This window comes from Somniosus microcephalus, chromosome 24, assembly GCF_052327205.1.
Source record: "Somniosus microcephalus isolate GS21.2 chromosome 24, FLI_Smic_1.0, whole genome shotgun sequence".
Classification (NCBI taxonomy): Eukaryota; Metazoa; Chordata; class Chondrichthyes; order Squaliformes; family Somniosidae; genus Somniosus; species Somniosus microcephalus.
The window spans coordinates 4,325,893-4,345,087 of record NC_141010.1 but is presented as its reverse complement, the minus strand read 5'-3'; the positions used below and the strand labels follow the sequence as shown (position 1 = coordinate 4,345,087).

The 19,195-nt window shown below is 46.6% G+C and overlaps 2 protein-coding genes across 5 annotated transcripts in view; one reads left to right on the top strand and one right to left on the bottom strand.

Annotated features, from left to right (window-relative positions):
• LOC147100969 (cholecystokinin-like) overlaps nucleotides 1–19,195 on the bottom strand; it is a 131,162-nt gene that overhangs the window by 95,190 nt on the left and 16,777 nt on the right. The gene's annotated exons all lie outside the window — the stretch shown is intronic.
• On the top strand, nucleotides 8,304–18,397 carry LOC147100970 (eukaryotic translation initiation factor 1b-like). Its single transcript, XM_085966088.1, has 4 exons — nucleotides 8,304–8,445; nucleotides 13,782–13,945; nucleotides 14,478–14,579; nucleotides 18,067–18,397. The coding sequence occupies exons 1-4, from the start codon at nucleotides 8,415–8,417 to the stop codon at nucleotides 18,109–18,111; spliced, it is 342 nt and encodes a 113-aa protein (XP_085822214.1). The 5' UTR covers nucleotides 8,304–8,414; the 3' UTR covers nucleotides 18,112–18,397.

Here is a 19,195-nt window from a genome sequence, read left to right as displayed (position 1 = left end):
CAGAATTTTATAGGTTTCGATGAGATCCCCTCTCAATCTTCTAAACTCCAGTGAGTATAAGCCCAATCGACACAATCTCTCCTCATACGTCATTCCTGCCATCCCAGGTATCAGCCTGGTGAATCTTCGCTGCACTCCTTCCATGGCAAGAACGTCCTTCCTCAGGTAAGGCGACCAAAACTGCACACAATATTCAAGGTGCGGTCTCACCAAGGCCCTGTACAACTGTAGCAAGGCATCCTTGTTCCTGTACTCGAACCCTCTTGCTACGAAGGCCAACATACCATTTGCCTTCTTAACCGCCTGCTGCACCTGCATGCTTACCTTCAGCGACTGGTGCACAAGAACACCCAGGTCTCTTTGCACTTCCCCTTCTCCCAATCTATTGCCATTCAAATAATAATCTGCCTTCCTGTTTTTGCCACCAAAGTGGATAACCTCACATTTATCCACATTATAGTGCATTTGCCATGTTTCTGCCCAATCACCCAACCTGTCCAAATCGTACTGGAGTTTCACGTCATCCTCCTCACAGCATACCCTCCCACCCAGCTTTGTGTCGTCTGCAAATTTGGAGATATTACATCCAATTCCCTCATCCAGATCATCATTAATATATATTGTGAACAGCTGGGGTCCTAGGACCGATCCTTGTGGTACCCCACTAGTCACTGCCTGCCACTCGGAAAACGACCCGTTTATTCCAACTCTTTGCTTTCTGTCCGCCAACCAGTTCTCTATCCAAGTCAATACCTTGCCCCCAATCCCATGTGCCTTAATTTTGCACGCTAATCTCTTATGTGGGACCTTATCGAAAGCCTTCTGAAAGTCCAAATACACCACATCCACTGGTTCTCCCTTATCTATTTTACCAGTTACATCCTCAAAAAATTCCAGTGGATTAGTCAAGCATGGTTTACCTTTTGTAAATCCATGTTGACTTTGTCCGATCCTGTCACTGCTTTCCAAGTGCTCTGCTATTACATCTTTTATAATGGACTCTAGCATTTTCCCCACTACCGATGTCAGGCTTACCGGTCTATAATTCCCCGCTTTTTCTCTACCACCCTTTTTGAATAGTGGGGTAACATTAGCTACCCTCCAATCCATGGGTACTGTTCCAGAGTCTATCGAGTTCTGGAAGATGACCAGCAATGCATCTACTATTTCTAGGGCCACTTCCTTAAGTACCCTGGGATGTAGATTATCAGGCCCTGGGGATTTATTGGCCTTCAGTCCCATCAATTTTCCTAACACCATTTCCCCACAAATACTGATTTCTTTCGGTTCCACCCATTCATCAGACCCTATGTTCCCCGGCATCTCTGGGAGGTTATTTGTGTCCTCCTTTGTGAAGACAGAACCAAAATATGTATTTAGTTGGTCTGCCATTTCTTTGTTCCCCATTATAAATTCCCCTGATTCTGACTGCAAGGGACCTACACTTGACTTCACCAATCTTTTTCTCTTCACATATCTATAAAAGCTTTTACAGTCAGTTTTTATGTTCCCTGGAAGCTTACTCTCATATTCTATTTTCCCTTTCTTAATTAATCCCTTTGTCCTCCTTTGTTGAATCCTAAACTGCTCCCAATCCTCAGGATTATTGCTTTTTCTGGCCAATTTATATGTCCTCTCCTTGGATCTTATGCTATCCCTAATTTCCCTTGTTAGCCACGGTTGAGTCACCTTTTTTGTTTAATTTTTATGCCAAACTGGGATGAACAAATTCTGTAGCTCATCCATTCGGTCTTTGAATGTTTGCCATTGCCTATCCACCATCAACCCTTTGAGTGCCATTCCCCAATCAATCCTACCCAACTCGCTCCTCAGACCATCGTAGTTTCCTTTATTTAAATTGAGGACCCTAGTCTCTGAGTCAACTACTTCATTCTCCATCTTAATGAAGAATTCGATCATATTATGATCGCTCCGACCCAAGGGGCCTCGTACAACAAGATTGCTAATTAATCCTTTCTTGTTACATAATACCCAGTCTAAGATGGCCTGATCTCTGGTTGGTTCCTCGACATATTGGTCCAGGAAACCATCCCGTAAACACTCCAGGAATTCCTCCTCCACAGTATTGTTACTAATTTGGTTGGCCCAATCTATATGTAGATTAAAGTCACCCATGATGACTGCTGTGCCCTTATTGCACGCTTCTTTAATTTCCCTTTTAATGCCATCCCCAACCTCCGCCTTACTGTTTGGAGGTCTATATACCACTCCCGCTAACGTTTTTTTCCCCTTAGTATTTCTCAATTCTACCCATACAGATTCCACATCATCAGAGCTAATATCCTTCATTACAATTGTGTTAATCCCTTCTTTAACCAGTAAAGCTACCCCACCTCCCTTTCCTTTTTGCCTATCTTTCCTGAATATCGAATACCCCTGGATGTTGAGTTCCCAGTCTTGGCCATCCTTGAGCCACGTTTCCGTAATCCCAACCAAATCATATTAATTTACCTCTATTTGCACAGCCAATTCATCCACCTTAATACAAATGCTCCTCGCATTAAGACACAAAGCCTTCAGGCTTGTTTTTTTAACGCTCTTAGACCTATTATTATTATTATTATTTAATGTGGCCACGTTTGATTTAAACCGTTGATTTCTCTGACTGCCACTTTTGTTTTTCTCCTTCCTATCTTTTGCTTTTATCCTTGTTTCCCTTTCCTCTGTCCCCCTGCTCAGGTTCTGAACTCCCTCCCTAACAGTGCTGTGGGAGCACCTTCACCACACGGACTGCAGCGGTTCAAGAAGGCGGCCCACCACCACCTTCTCAAGGGCAACTAGGGATGGGCAATAAATGCTGGCCTTGCCAGCAACACCCACATCCCATGGACGAATTTTTAAAAAGCCATACCCTCTGCCTCCATACGTAGGTCTCCTTTTTGGTCCCTAACCGGCCCCACCCCTTCTCTTACTATCCGTTTACTATTTATATGCCTATAGAAGCCTTTTAGATTCCCTTTTATGTTAGCTGCCATTCTATTCTCACACCCTCTCTTTGTCTCTCTTACTTTTCTTTTTCACTTCTCCTCTGACCTTTCTTAGCCTGATTCTCCGACGTATTCTCGACCTGACCTCTGTCATACGCGCTCTTTTTCGGCTTCATCATATTCTCTATCTATTTCGTCATCCAGGGAGCCCTGACTTTAGTTGCCCCACCTTTCCCCCTAGTGGGAACGTACCTCGACTGTACCTGAACTATTTCCTCTTTAAAGGCAGCCCATTGTTCCATTACAGTTTTGCCGGACAATCTTTGATTCCAGTTTACCCGGGCCAGATCCATTCTCATCCCACTGAAATTGGTCTTCCCCCCAGTTAAACATTTTTACTCTAGATTGCTCCCTGTCGTTTTCCATAGTTAATCTAAACCTTATGATACAGGTACTATGATCGCTGTTCCCTAAATGTTCACCTACTGACACTTGCTCCACTTGACCCACCTCATTCCCCAGAACCAGATCCAGTAATGCCTCCTCCCTCGTCGGGCCGGAAACGTACTGATCAAGAAAGGTCTCCTGAACACACTTCAGAAATTCTTCCCCTTCTCTGCCCTTTACACTATTACGATCCCAGTCTATATTAGGATAGTTGAAGTCCCCCATTATTACTACTCTATAGTTCTTGCACTTTGCTGTAATTTCTCTGCAAATTTGCTCCTCCATATCTTTCCCACTATTTGGTGGTCTATAGAATACACCTAGTAGTGTAATGGCACCTCTATTGTTTCTTAACTCTAGTCATATAGATTCTGTCCTTGACCCCTCCAGGACATCCTCCCTCTCCAGCACTGTAACATTCTCCTTGACCAATACTGCCACCCCACCTCCTATCTTTCCTTCCCTATCTTTCCTGAACATTTTATAACCAGGAATATTTAATACCCAATCCTGCCCTTTTTTGAGCCAGGTCTCAGTTATTGCCACGACATCATATTCCCATGTGGCTATTTGTGTCTGCAGCTCACTTACTTTGTTTACTACGCTTTGTGCGTTCACATACATACACTGTAAACCCATCTTAGACCATCCTGTATTCACTCTTAGTTGGACCCCACCTAATACCTTACTATTTCTTACTCTAGTGCTCTCTGCCTCTCCCAATCCTTTGAGCACTTTATTTCCTCTTTCTAATGTTACATCCTGGTGCCCATCCCCCTGCCAAATTAGTTTAAACCCTCCCCAACAAAACTAGCAAACCTCCCCGCGAGGATATTGGTCCCGGCTCTGTTGAGGTGCAACGCGTCCGGCCTGTGCAGGTCCCACCTCCCCCAGAACCAGTCCCAATGCCCCAGGAATCTAAAGCCCTCCCTTCTGTCTTGTGGGTTTAAGCCCCACTCTAGGCGTTTAGCAGGAAATCAAGGCTAACACTCCAACACAGCACTCAGTCGATGTGGCGTCCCTCAGGTGAGATGTCAAACTCTCCTCAAATCCTCCACCCACCACAAAACTGCTCCCATTGTTGACTAACTCAACAGATCTCTGCCGGGTGCCATCAATGCCCTCATCCCCTCACAGTCTCCCACAAACACAGTCCCCCAGCACGATTTCCACCGCCGCGTCCGCTCAGAACCAATGACCTGGTCATTTACTGCTAGATCTGTCCAGAGTACCTTAAGCGAAACCGAGCTTTGATCTGCATGCAACTCCAGGATTATCCATTGCAGTCCTCCCTCTCTCTGCATCACCTTCAGCTGCCTCGGTCCCACACTGTCGATTGCTCTCTGCAAACCCATCAACCTTGCTACCTCCGTCCCCTCCTGCACAACCCTCCTCAAAACGGAGAAACTGAAGGAACAACGATGTATGTAGATCAGGATGGCATCTGACATAGAGGGGAACTTGGAGGTGACGGCATTGCCATGTGGTTGCTGTTCTCGTTATTCTTGATGGTAGAAGTCAGGAAACCACCGACTTCTACTTTCATAACAGGTACTGTTTGAGCAAGGTTGGTGAGTTGCTGCAGTTTACCAGGGTTTAGGGGGTTAAATTATGAGGACACGTTGTGTAAACTTGGCTTCTATTCCCTTGAGTTTAGAAGGCTGCGGGGTGATCTGATCGAAGTGTATAAGATGATTAAAGGATATGATAGGATAGATAGAGAGAAACTCTTTCCTCTGGTGGGGGGAGTCCAGAACAAGGGGGCAGAACCTTAAAATTAGAGCCAGGCCGTTGAGGGGTGATGTCAGGAAGCACTTCTTCACACAAAGGGTGGTGGAAATCTGGAACTCTCTCCCAAAAAGCTGTGGGTGTTGGGGGTCAATTGGAGCTTTCAAGGCTGAGATCGAGAGATTTTTGTTGGGTAAGAGTTTCAAGGGATATGGAGCAAAGGCAGATAAATGGGTTTGAGGAAGAGATCAGCCGTGATCTGATTGAATGGTGGAGCAGGCTCGAGGGGCTGAATGGATCATGAATGCGGTGGAGGAGCCAGGTATTGAGTTGTGAAGTGGTTGGTTAGTAAGTTACCAGGGAAGGCCACTGAGGCAGATCAAATCAATGGGTTCAACAGGCAATTGGGTGCATTTCTAGAGAAGAGAAGTAGATGAGAAGTTGTGCTAAAAATAGAAAGTGCTGGAAATACTCAGTCGGTCAGGCAGACGCTGTTTCTCTCTCCACAGATGCTGCCAGACCGACTGAGTATTTCCAGCATTTTCTGTTCTTTTATTCCAGCATCCACGGTATTTTGCTGTTGTTTTAGATAAGTTGGAGTTCATATCAATAGAAAAATGGACGGCTTGTTCATCCCAATGACCACTTATCCTAGCCTTGTATATGCCTCAGTTCACGCACTTGCCCCAGTGCTGTATTAACTTGCCCCAATGCAGCGACTTGCCCCAATGCAGGGACTTGCCCCAGTGCTGTATTGACTTGCCCCAATGCAGCAACTTGCCCCACTGCTGTATTGACTTGCCCCAATGCAGGGACTTGCCCCAGTGCTGTATTGACTTGCCCCAGTGCTGTATTGACTTGCCCCAATGCAGGGACTTGCCCCAGTGCTGTATTGACTTGTCCCAGTGCTGTATTGACTTGCCCCAGTGCAGGGGCTTGCCCCAGTGCTGTATTGACTTGCTTCAATGCAGGGACTTGTCCCAGTGCTGTATTGACTTGCTTCAATGCAGGGACTTGCCCCAGTGCTGTATTGACTTGCCCCACTGCTGTATTGACTTACCCCAGTGCTGTATTGACTTACCCCAGTGCTGTATTGACTTGCCCCAGTGCTATATTGACTTGCTCCAGTGCTATATTGACTTGCCCCAGTGCTGTGTTGCCCTGCCCCAGTACTGTATTGACTTGCCCCAGTGCTGTATTGACTTGCCCCAGTGCAGGGACTTGCCCCCGTGCTGTATTGACTTGCCTCAGTGCAGGGACTTGCCCCAGTGCTGTATTGACTTGCCCCAATGCAGCGACTTGCCCCAATGCAGGGACTTGCCCCAGTGCTGTATTGACTTGCCCCAATGCAGGGACTTGCCCCACTGCTGTATTGACTTGCCCCAATGCAGGGACTTGCCCCAGTGCTGTATTGACTTGCCCCAGTGCTGTATTGACTTGCCCCAGTGTTGTATTGACTTGCCCCAGTGCTGTATTGACTTGCTTCAATGCAGGGACTTGTCCCAGTGCTGTATTGACTTGCTTCAATGCAGGGACTTGCCCCAGTGCTGTATTGACTTGCCCCATTGCTGTATTGACTTACCCCAGTGCTGTATTGACTTGCCCCAGTGCTATATTGACTTGCTCCAGTGCTATATTGACTTGCCCCAGTGCTGTGTTTCCCTGCCCCAGTGCTGTATTGACTTGCCCCAGTACAGGGACTTGCCCCAGTGCTGTATTGACTTGCCCCAGTGCAGGGACTTGCCCCCGTGCTGTATTGACTTGCCTCAGTGCAGGGACTTGCCCCAGTGCTGTATTGACTTGCCCCAGTGCTGTATTGACTTGCCCCAGTGCTGTATTGACTTGCCCCAGTGCAGGGACTTGCCCCAGTGCTGTATTGACTTGCCCCAGTGCTATATTGACTTGCCCCAGTGCTGTATTGACTTGCCCCAGTGCTGTATTGACTTGCCCCAATGCAGGGACTTGCCCCAGTGCTGTATTCACTTGCTCCAGTGCTGTATTGACTTGCCCCAGTACTGTATTGGCTTGCCTCAATGCAGGGACTTGCCCCAGTGCAGTGACTTGCCCCAGTGCTGTATTGACTTGCCCCAATGCAGGGACTTGCCCCAGTGCTGTACTGACTTGCCCCAATGCAGGGACTTGCCCAAGTGCTGTATTGACTTGCCCCAGTGCTGTATTGACTTGCCCCAATGCAGGGACTTGCCCCAGTGCTGTATTGACTTGCCCCAGTGCTGTATTAACTTGCCCCAATGCAGGTACTTGCCCCAGTTCTGTATTGACTTGCCCCAATGCAGGGACTTGCCCCAGTGCAGGGACTTACCCCAGTCCTGTACTGACTTGCCCCAATGCAGGGACTTGCCCCAATGCAGGGACTTGCCCCAGTGCTGTATTGACTTGCCCCAATGCAGGGACTTGCCCCAGTGCTGTATTGACTTGCCCCAGTGCAGGGACTTGCCCCAGTGCTGTATTGACTTGCCCCAATGCAGGGACTTGCCCCAGTGCTGTATTGACTTACCCCAGTGCAGGGACTTGCCCCAGTGCTGTATTGACTTGCCCCAATGCAGGGACTTGCCCAAGTGCTGTATTGACTTGCCCCAATGCAGGGACTTGCCCCAATGCAGGGACTTGCCCCAGTGCTGTATTGACTTACCCCAGTGCAGGGACTTGCCCCAGTGCTGTATTGACTTGCCCCAATGCAGGGACTTGCCCAAGTGCTGTATTGACTTGCCCCAGTGCTGTATTGACTTGCCCCAATGCAGGGACTTGCCCCAGTGCTGTATTGACTTGCCCCAATGCAGGGACTTGCCCCAGTGCTGTATTGACTTGCCCCAGTGCTGTATTGACTTACCCCAGTGCAGGGACTTGCCCCAGTGCTGTATTGACTTGCCCCAATGCAGGGACTTGCCCAAGTGCTGTATTGACTTGCCCCAGTGCTGTATTGACTTGCCCCAATGCAGGGACTTGCCCAAGTGCTGTACTGACTTGCCCCAATGCAGGGACTTGCCCAAGTGCTGTATTGACTTGCCCCAATGCAGGGACTTGCCCCAATGCTGTATTGCCCTGCCCTGCCCTGCTGGCTGCTGTGCGTCACACGGCCGCTGACGTCAGCGCGCTGTGACGCACGCCGCGTTGGTGAGGTCAGACGCAGCGGGCGGCGCGGGCTATATAAGACGGCGGGGCGCGGCTTACGACAGCAGTCAGTGACTGAGTCCTGAGGTATCAGAACTGGAGCCAGCAGAACGCGCATCACACCCCGCTTCGCTAACGCAGCAGGAACCACCTCGCTATCGTATGTCAACTTGTCAGAACCTGCAAAGCTTCGGTAAGAACCGCGGGGGGCGGCCGGCGGGAGGGAGCGGGCTCCGGGTGAGGCCGGGCGGAGGCTCGCGGGCGGAAAGCGGCGCTCAGGCCTGAGGCCTAATGCGGGCGGACGGTCTTCGATTAACTTATCTGGTTATTTCGGACGCTTGACGGCGGTTGCGGCCTTGGCCTTTCCTGCAGGCGCGGCTTCGGCCTTTCCTCCGGCGGGAGGCGAAGGTTTTATTTTTGTGGAAAATTCCCCTTCGCGGTGGCGACGATCGTCACTCGGGCGCCACTGATTGGTCAGTCGGGCTGTCAATCATGTGTGGCATACGTCATCGCGTCGGAGCGTAAGGCGGGTCCTGGAGTCTGACGCTCCTGGGCCGAGAGCGCAACATGGGCAATGTTGATTGGCTATTGGCGTCAGACTTGGCCTCAGTGCCCCTGGGCCAAGTCTGTTGTGTTTGAACCCACTGCCTTCTGACTCGAGGCGAGGGTGCTACCCGCTGAGCCACGGCTGACCCATGGGGAGAATTAACAAGCCAGGGCTCCTGCTCACCATCCCATGGGAGCCCTGCTGGGTGAGGCTGGGATTCAGGGTTTTCTCCCTAAACCTCCAAGATGCTCCTTTGAAACCTACCTTTGACCAAGCTTTTGGTCATCTATGCTAATATCTCCTTGTGGCTTGGTGTCAAATTTTTGTCTGATAACTCCCCTGTGAAGTGACTTGGAATGTTTTACTATGTTAACGGTGCTATATCAATACTTGTAATGTTGGCTGGCAATGCCCTGTGTAAATCACCAATTGGAGTGAGTTATTGGAGGGTTTGCTTGGCATTGAGTGAGCCCATCAACCAGCATCACAAACTGAGCTCATTGTTTGGGGATCGAAAGGTATGGTTTGAGGGCGGTAAAATGTATTGCGGTGAAACTGGTGGAGTTCTATCGGGGGCGAACCACTCTGCTGATGTGCATGCATAAACATAGTGCAGAGACTTCCTGTTTTTGAACTCTTAAATACTCTGGCTGCTGACTGACTTGTCCTGCAAGCTTAAAGCTTGTCACCAGTTTTTTTTTTTTTTTTAATTCTAGCTGGCATATCTAATTAAATGTCATTTGGCAACTCCTAGTGTTGTGAGCAAATAAACAATTTGTGCAACTAGTTGAGTTTTCAAAACTGACTTTGACTGAATTTTGTGCTCCAGTGATACTACTTTTACATTTGATGCTTATTCAAATATGCAGTTTATGGGTAATCGGTTATATTTCTTAGGGAAGATAGCTGGTGTTTTCTCTAACTTTGTTCTGTTTCACTTACCCTGGCTGTATGCTGAGGAAGGAGCCTCTTGGTAAGGCTCTTGTTGCTGTGGACTTGCTGTTTATGTTCAGAAGGAGGCGGCTAATTGGTTCATCTCCCTTCCTCCCTCAAATGAAAATGAGGAGTGACTCATGCCCTATTTTCATGTGACTTGACTGCATGATGTCATTAAAAACAGTCTTTTGGATTTCTGTTTAGGCAAGTGTCTCAAACAAATGTAAAGAATTAAGGCCCACAAATTCTACTTACATATTTAACCTTTCTTGATCAGGCAGCTTGTAGATTAAAATGGATTGCACACGCAACTGTCTAGAAACCTTAAGATTCTGTTCTGATTAATTTATTCAAGCTGAGATTCCCTGACTATCAGATTTTGATCTAGGTTAGGCATACTCCATGATGTGAGCATGATAATTCTATTTATTCTCTCGACTAGTATGTTGCTGTGTGCTAATTTCCTTTGTAGCTGAGATTCCCTGGGAGCAGGACATTAATTGCACAGGCTCCTGACTTGGAAAAGTAGATGGTTTTGTCCTGGTTAAACTTGTAATTAGTGCCCTGGTCAAAGTGAGCCGAATCAGTCTCGGCCTACCACTAGGCTGAGATGATCTAGGTGAGCGAGTGCCTGGGTAAGTAAATACTAGCCTGATCTAACTCAAATATACTAGATTGGTTTTATTCAAGTATTGCTTGAGTCAGTAAATGAGCATGCCTCATTCTGTAAACAGAACAACCAAATTGGAAGGGTGCCTGAACTAGAGCTGCAAGAAATTCAACAGCTGTCCTGTAGCATAAACAGCCAAAACTCTTGCATAAGGAATGGATTTTTTCCACATACTATTTCTTGTTCAACACAAGAATTGACACGTAGGCAAAGCCTTGTTCTCTTAACTGTAATCCTGCATTACTGATTACCTCTTGGTGAATGTATACTGTACTTTATCCTTGTCGGCTACTGAAAGCTGTACAATTGTTCAGTCTTGCACAAGTTTAACTACTTCAAAAGCAAAATACTGCAGATGCTGGAAATCTGAATAAAAACAGAAAATGCTGGAAATACTCAGCAGGTCAGGCAGCATCTGTGGAGCGAGAAACAGTTAACGTTTCATTAGAATGGCTTCTGAAACATTAACTCTTGTTTCTCTCTCCACAGATGCTGTCTGCCCTGCCTGAGTATTTCCAGCATTTTCTGTTTAACATTATTCCTTGCCTCTAGATTCAAAAGGATTGTTTATCATTATGGCCTGGTCTACATGTGCTGTTCCTCTATTCCACTTAAAATTTAGCCACTCTGCTTTCAAGATGAGTATTTCCAGCATTTTCAGATTTCCAGCATCTGCAGTATTTTGATTTTGTCCACTGTTTTGCTAGTCTAGCTATGCCCTCTTAGTCTTTCCAAATCCAATTGGCATCAAATTTAGATACTCCCCTAATTCCCAAGTGTGACTCATTTTTCTGTATGAGCTGCCCCAGCACATCATTCACTGCACCCTCACCCCAGCTTTCTGCTGTTCCTGCATTACAAAAAGGACTATACTTCAAAAGGTGCTTTTGGCTTTGAAGCACTTTGGGATGTCCTGACTTTGTGAAAGGTGCTATATAAATGCAAATTCTTCCCTCTGTCTGACCTTGCAGTCATTTCCTTTGTGTGCCAGTGATGTTGCCATGAGCTCATAACACCTGAGAATCTCAACCACATCTAACCTTTTCAAAAGAATTCTATAGAGTTGTACAATAACTTGTTCCAACTTGCTCTGATTAACTAACTGTCTCAATGCTTTCCCTTTTCCCTGTATTCTAGGATAGTTTTACTTCAGCTGTTTAACTAGCTGGCCTTTAATTCCCATCTTCAGGAGGAGTCCCATTTCTTGCCCTGTGGTCCCTGGCACAACTTCCCTTCCACACAGTTTGATCATTATTGACCGAAGCTTCTGATGTAGACCGGTCTCGGTGATCTGCCTGCCTTGCACAAGTTTGCTACCACTTTTTCAATACTCCCTCAACTGTTCTGCACCCAGAACTACTGCTGTTCCTCACTTTCCATTGTAAGCTTGCCTCCTCCATCTCTTCGCCCTATCCTTTGACTATCCTCATGTCAGATGTGTCGAAGAGCATTTTTATTGTGCTTTGATTTTTGCTGCTTTTCTCTCTTACTCTTCTAAATTTTTGTGGTTTTCCTACATTGATTGTTCTGGCTTTCACTCTTGAGCCCATAAATGCTAAATCCTTTTGCCTATTCTTCCATGGAGCCACTGTTCTTTGCTAGAATCTTATCTTGTAAGACTTGCCTTTTATTTCCACTGATCTACAATTTTGTCAATCATCTTTCCATCTGAGCAAGGTCCCACCTTTATCTTGCTATAATTTCAGTTCTCATGTCCTTGAATCTTTTGTCACTGCTTCCCAAATGTTCTCAACTTTTACTACCCCATTGAGTGAAACACTGCCCAACTTTTGAGACAGTCCTGCATAGGAGACTGGTCAAGAAGGTAAGAGCCCATGGGATCCAGGGTGCCTTGGCATGTTGGATCCTAAACTGGCTGAGTGGCAGGAGGCAGAGGGTGATGGTCAAAGGTTGCTTTTGTGACTGGAAGCCTGTGTCCAGTGGGGTACCTCTGGGATCGGTGCTGGGTCCCTTGCTGTTTGTGATCTACGTAAATGATTTGGAGGAGAATGTAAAAGGTATGATCAGTAAGTTTGCAGATGACATGAAAATTGGTGGGGTGGTAAATTGCGAGGAGGAAAGCCTCCGGCTACAGGACGATATAAACGGGTTGGTCAGATGGGCAGAAAAGTGGCAAATGGAATTTAACCCTGAAAAGTGCGAGGTGATGCATTTTGGACGGACAAATAAGGTAAGGGAATACACAATGAGTGGTAGGACCCTAGGAAGTACAGAGGGTCAGAGGGACCTTGGTGTACATGTACATAGATCCCTGAAGGCAGCGGAACAGGTAGATAAGGTGGTTAAAAAGGCATATGGGATACTTGCCTTCATTAGCCGAGGCATAGAGTATAAGAGCAGGGAGATTATGATGGAGCTGTACAAAACGCTGGTAAGGCCACAGCTGCAGTACTGTGTGCAGTTCTGGTCGCCTCACCTATAGGAAGGATGTGATTGCATTGGAGAGGGTGCAGAGAAGATTCACCAGGATGTTACCTGGGATGGAGCGCCTCAGCTATGAAGAAAGACTAAACAGGCTGGGGTTGTTTTCCTTGGAGCAAAGAAGGCTGAGGGGGGACCTGATTGAGGTGTACAAAATGATGAGGGGCATAGATAGGGGGTAGATAAGAGGAACTTTTCCCCTTAGTAGGGGGGTCAATAACAAGGGGGCATAGATTCAAGGTAAGGGGCAGGAGGTTTAGAGGGGATTTGAGGAGGAACTTTTTCACCCAGAGGGTGGTTGGAGTCTGGAACTCGCTGCCTGAAAGGGTGGTAGAGGCAGGAACCCTCAACATTCAGAAGCATTTGGATGAGCACTTGACATGCCATGGCATACAAGGCTATGGACCAAATGCTGGAAAATGGGATTAGATTGGACAGGGCTTGATGGACGGCGCAGACACGATGGGCCGAAGGGCCTCTTTCTGTGCTGTATAATTCTATGACTCTAACTTTTACTGCCCCATTGAGTGAAACACTGCCCAACTTTGTGTCTTGGTCTGGTGGCAGGTATACAGTGGTCTGCCATTTTCTGTTTGCCAAGCCCCTCTGGATGGGGAAATGTATTGTCCCTTAAACCATCCTGCAGTTAATTCTTGCCCTGTTGAAAGTGCCCATCACTATAGCCCTGGCTAACCAAGTGCATGGATTTTGAACATTTCCAGCATTGCATTCCAAACCATTCACTCTAGTCCTGACTACTCCTGGAGCTCCCTTTAAACCACTGACTCATTACCCATCCATTCAACTGAGCTTTTGCACCTCCTACTGCTGTTCAGTCTGTTTCCTTTTTAGGGTAGTGTCACTTGTATAGTGTGCCTTAATGTGCAAGAAATAATCTCTGGTAGCTGTAACCTGGCTATGTTTAATGTTGCAGATCCCTTTGCTGATGCACTTAAGGGTGATGATCGCCTCCCTTCTGGGACTGAGGACTACATACACATAAGGATCCAGCAGAGGAACGGCAGGAAAACTCTCACTACTGTCCAGGGGATTGCTGACGAGTATGACAAAAAGAAGCTCGTCAGACACTTCAAAAAGGTACGACTGCTGCAGCCTAACTGGCAATTCCTGCCTGACTCCAGCTCTTAAAGCGGTCTTCTAACTACTGGCTGGCTTGTTGATTGTGGTTCTGGCTGGTTACTCAGTGACTCTACGAGAGAGCACGAGTGCTGTGACGCCACAGCAACATGACTAAAACCTATTTGTTCCCTTGTGTGGCTTCCCCTCCCTCTGGTGACTGGTCTTGCTGGGGTATGTCCCCCTTGTCAGGGGCTCACCTGCACCCCCCCCTCGAGCTTGTTAACCACCCCCCACAATCCTGGCTGATTGCAGCACTCAGCATTGAGCCTGGTCGCCTTACTGGACAATTACCTTTGCCTGTGGGGCATTTACCAACAACCATCAGGATGCCATACTCACTGGAGAGGTGGCTGAGCTCTTATCTAATGCTGCACCTGGACCAATGGGTCACTGGAATTATATCTCGACAAGTGTTTGATAGGAAGGGGGCCTTGGTCTGTTTTAAAGTGTTCAATTAGCTACAAATTAAATGCATTAATTCTTCCTGCAGCAATTTGCCTGCAATGGTACTGTGATTGAGCATCCTGAATACGGGGAAGTAATCCAACTTCAAGGGGACCAGCGCAAGAACATCTGCAAGTTCCTGGTGGAGGTGAGTGCTGGTGCTTCACATAACCAGACATAATGGATATTCACATGTTGCTGATTTTGTTTGGTTTTCACGTTGCTTAGCTGAATGAAACCTGTTCATGATCGTAGTCGTCTCGGATAATACCTAGTAATCTGTTGATAAATATCTGGTTGCTTACTTGCACAAACCACTAAGCAGCTTACCCTGGTGTATTTTAATATTGTTCCCCTTTGGTTTGCAAGGTAAGCTCTGGCACTCCTCGCTACTTGCAACTCTTCAATGTAAATTTAAACCTGGTGTTGGGTGTGGTGTTTAAGAACACAAGAAATAGGAGCAGGAGTAGACCCAAGTCCCCTCAAGCCTGCTCTGCCATTCAATAAGATCACGGCTGATCTTTGACCTCAACTCCCCTTTCCTGCCCCATCCCCATATCCCTTGATTCCCTGCGAGTGTTGTGCTCAGTGCAGCACCTCAAACACCGATAGAATCATAGAAAGTTACAGCACGGAAGGAGGCCCTTTCGGCCCATCGTGTGCGTGCTGGCCAACAGAGCTATCCAGCCTAATCCCACTTCCCAGCTCTTGGTCCGTAGCCCTGCAGGTTAGAGCATCCAAAGTGCATATCCAAGTACTTTTTAAAAATGTGGTTAGGGTTCCTGCCTCTACCACCCTTTCAGGCAGTGAGTTCCAGACACCCACCACCCTCTGGGTGAAGAAATTTCCTCTCATTCACTCAACCTTCCACCAATTACTGTAAATCTGTGCCCCCTGGTTTTTGACTCCTAAGGGAAATCGGTCCTTCCTATCCACTTTATCTAGGCCCCTCATAATTTTATACACCTCTAAGGTCTCCCCTCAGCCTCCTCTGTTCCAAGGAAAACAGACCCAGCCTATCCAGTCTTTCCTCATAGCTAAGATTCTCTACTCCCAGCAACATCCTTGTAAATCTCCTCTGTACCCTCTCTAGTGCAATCACATCTTTCCTGTAATGTGGTGACCAGAACTGCACGCAGTACTCTAGCTGATGCCTAACTAGTGTTTTATACAGTTGAAGCATAACCCCCCTGCTCTTGTATTCTGTGTCACGGCTAATAAAGGCAAGCATTCCGTATGCCGCCTTAACCACCTTATCTACCTGGCCTGCTACCTTCAGGGATCTATGGACATGTACTCCAAGGGCCCTTTGTTCCTCTACACTACTCAGTGCCCTACTAATTAATGTGTATTCCCTTTCCTTTGTTAGCCTTCCCAATGCATTACCTCACTTCTCCCGGATTGAATTCCATTTGCCACTGTTCTGCCCACCTGACCAATTTATTGATATCTTCCTGCAGTCTACAGCTTCCTTCTTCAGTATCAACCACACAGCCGATTTTAGTATCATCTGCAAACTTCTTAATCATACCCCCTATATTCAAGTCTAGATCATTGATATATACCACAAAAAGCAAGGGACCCAGTACTGAGCCCTGCGGAACCCCACTGGAAACAGCCTTCCAGTCACAAAAACACCCATCAACCATTACCCTCTGCTTCCTGCCTCTGAGCCAGTTTTGAATCCAACTTGACACTTGCCTTGGATCCCATGGGCTTTTAACTTCGTGACCAGTCTGCCACGTGGAACCTTATCAAAGCCTTGCTAAAGTCCATATTCACTAATCAAATGTATTACACTCATCTACCCTCCTTGTTACCACCTCAAATTCAACCAAGTTTGTCAGACACGACCTTCCCTTAACAAATCTGTGCTGACTGTCCTTGATTAATCTGTGTCTTTCTAAATGAAGATTTATCCTGTCCTTCAGAATTCTTTCCAATAATTTTCCCACCACCGAGGTTAGGCTGACTGGCCTGTAATTACTCGCTCTCTCCTTTTTCTCCCTTTTTTTAAACAAGGGTACCACATTAGCAGTCCTCTGGCACCGCACCTGAAGTCAGGGAGGATTGAAAAATGATGGTCAGGGCCTCTGCTATTTCCTCTTGCTTCACTTAACAGCCTGGGATACATTTCATCTGAGCCTGGGGATTTATCCACTTTTAAAGCTACTAAACCCCTTAATACTTCCTTTCTCAGTTTATTTCATCTAATATTTCACACTCCTCCCCCCCCCCCCCCCCCCGATAGCAATGTCTGCTCCGCCCCTCCTTTATGAAAACAGATGCAAAGTATTCATTAAGAACCCTACCGACATCTCCCGACTCCACACAGATTACCCTCAGATCTCTAATAGGCTCTACCCTTTCTTTAGTTACCCTTACTCTTAATATATTTATAAAATATCTTTGGGTTTTCCTTGATTTTTACTTGCCAAGAATTTTTCATGCTCTTTGCTTTCCTAATATCCTTTTTTAATTGCACTCCTGCACTTTCTGTACTTCCAAGATTCTGGAGTATTTAGCCCTCGGTATCTGACATACACTTTTTTTTCTTTATCCTACCCTGTATGTCCCTGGACATCCAGGGGGCACTAGATTTGTTAGTCCCACCTTTTTTCTTTAAGGGAACATATTTGGTCTGAACCCTCACTATCTCCTCCTTGAATGCCTCCCACTGCTCTGACACTGATTTACCTTCAAGTAGCTGTTTCTAGTCCACTGGCTAAATTCCCTCTGAGCTTAGCAAAATTTGCTTTTCCCCAATTTAGAATTTTTATTCCAGGTCTATCCTTTTCCATAACTACCTTAAATCTAACAGAATTATGGGCACTAGCACCCAAATGCTCCCCCGCTGATACGCCTCTACCTGCCCAGCTTCATTCCCTAGAACTAAGTCCAGAACCGCCCCCTCCCTTGTTGGGCTTGCTACATACTGACTCAAGTTCTCCTGGATGCATTTTAGGAATTCTGCACCCTCTATACCCTTCGCACTAATTTTATCCCAGTTAATATTGGGGTAGTTGAAATCCCCTACTATTACTGCCCTATAATTTTTGCACTTCTCAGAAATTTGTCTACATATTTGTTCTTCTATCTCCCTCATTGTGCTGCACCAGAGCCTCGGGCAGCAACTAATTTCCCTGGGGGGTGGTCAGTCAGTTTACTGTGGGGTCTACAGACTGCTGCCTGTTCGTGTGCATCAGCAGTGCTGGCTTGTCTGTTCAGGCCCAGCTTGTGCTGATTGAAGACCCATGTGGTGGTTGAGCTTGAATTTCAATGATCAGCTTCCTACCAGTACTTGTTTTCAAAGTACACTCCCTCCTCCAATCCCTCCGTTGTCCTGAAGCACTCACTGGTTTGAATAGTTGGGGTCAAAGTTTCTCGTGTGCAAAATTGCACATTTGAAAAGCCATTCCCGGGCTGTGCAGGACCAGCTGATGTCCGCACAGCTTCGAGGGAACGTTCTTGCTAAAGTGGAGCAATCTCTGAAATGGGAGGACACCAGGAGCTTGTATTAGATGCTCTCTGGATGCAGTAGTGCCTCAGACACAGTATAGTGCTGCTGAGGCAGCCAGAGTTTGTGCCAAGCTGTGCAGTCTGGGGTTTATTAACCAGTTTGTTTTGACTTGCAGGTTGGCATCGTTAAGGAAGAGCAACTCAAGGTCCATGGGTTCTAATTGACACAGTTCCTCTGTGTGCGCACCACTGCTAGATAATGATAGGCTCTGACTTATGGACTGTACTCTTTGATCGAGGGAAGCCTTTATGTTGGCACCTGACTTGCGGAATAATGAGCAGTTCACAATCTTCCAGCTCCTGCAGCAAGATCTCTAGATGCATTTGCTTTTGTCCCAGTTAACTTTTAACATGTTTTGTAATGTTTGTGCTTGCTTTTTGCACATGTTAGAACTTTTTTGGTGTCCCTCTTTGTATAATGTATAATAAAACCCACTTGAGAAACTTGTTCTGACACTTGTCAAGTCTCCTTGCACATTGTAAGACGTGTGGAAATAACCCCTCACCCTGTCCAGCAGTTTATAAAGTTCAAACATGGAACAGACAACACACCCCCCCCCCCCCCCCCCCAATGAATCTGGAAAAATTACATTTTTTACTTTAAAAAATCAGCAAGAGGGAGTTTACAAGTAAACATTGAGTACTGTTATAACAATTCCCAATTTATACTTTAGCATACACCGATCTACCCCTTGACTTTAAGCTCAAGCAATAATAAGCAAACACCACATACGCACTAACACCAGCAAGTGGTTGGTTTGGCAGTGACTAGACATAAAACTTTAACTGGCAACTGACCAGGTTGCCTGACTGCAGCCCAGAGTGTCTTAGTGGCACTTTGATACCCCAAAACATGGGCAGGCCCCTCAATGCGTATGTATCTCAAACTGACAGGAGGAAAACCACTGCCAACCATCTGTCACCTGGTCAGTTAATCAGTGAGTCCCAAGGCCATTCACTATTTGCCTGAAGATGTTCCTGTCTTTAACACCCGACAGTTTGTTCCTGTTCAGGGTCTGTTGCTTCCTTATCTGATTAACAGCTTGCAGCTGCAGCAGTTTTATTTTAACATTTGTTCAACAGAAAGTCTCTTGGCCTCTCAAGGCATGCTGGTATATTAAATTTGGCCAAGTTACAGCAAATGATGTATTACAACATTATGATCCATAATTTCTTTAAATCCTTAGACACTGGATTCAGTACTGAGGGAGTGCTTCATTGTCTATAGCACACCTTTCAGATGAG

Bases quoted from the DNA above. Each gene is read 5' to 3' on its own strand.
- LOC147100970 (XM_085966088.1), top strand. From the start codon at position 8,415: ATGTCAACTTGTCAGAACCTGCAAAGCTTCG. The intron at 8,446-13,781 runs GTAAGAACCGCG...TTAATGTTGCAG, and splicing joins TCAGAACCTGCAAAGCTTCG to ATCCCTTTGCTGATGCACTT. The intron at 14,580-18,066 runs GTGAGTGCTGGT...TTTGACTTGCAG, and splicing joins TCTGCAAGTTCCTGGTGGAG to GTTGGCATCGTTAAGGAAGA.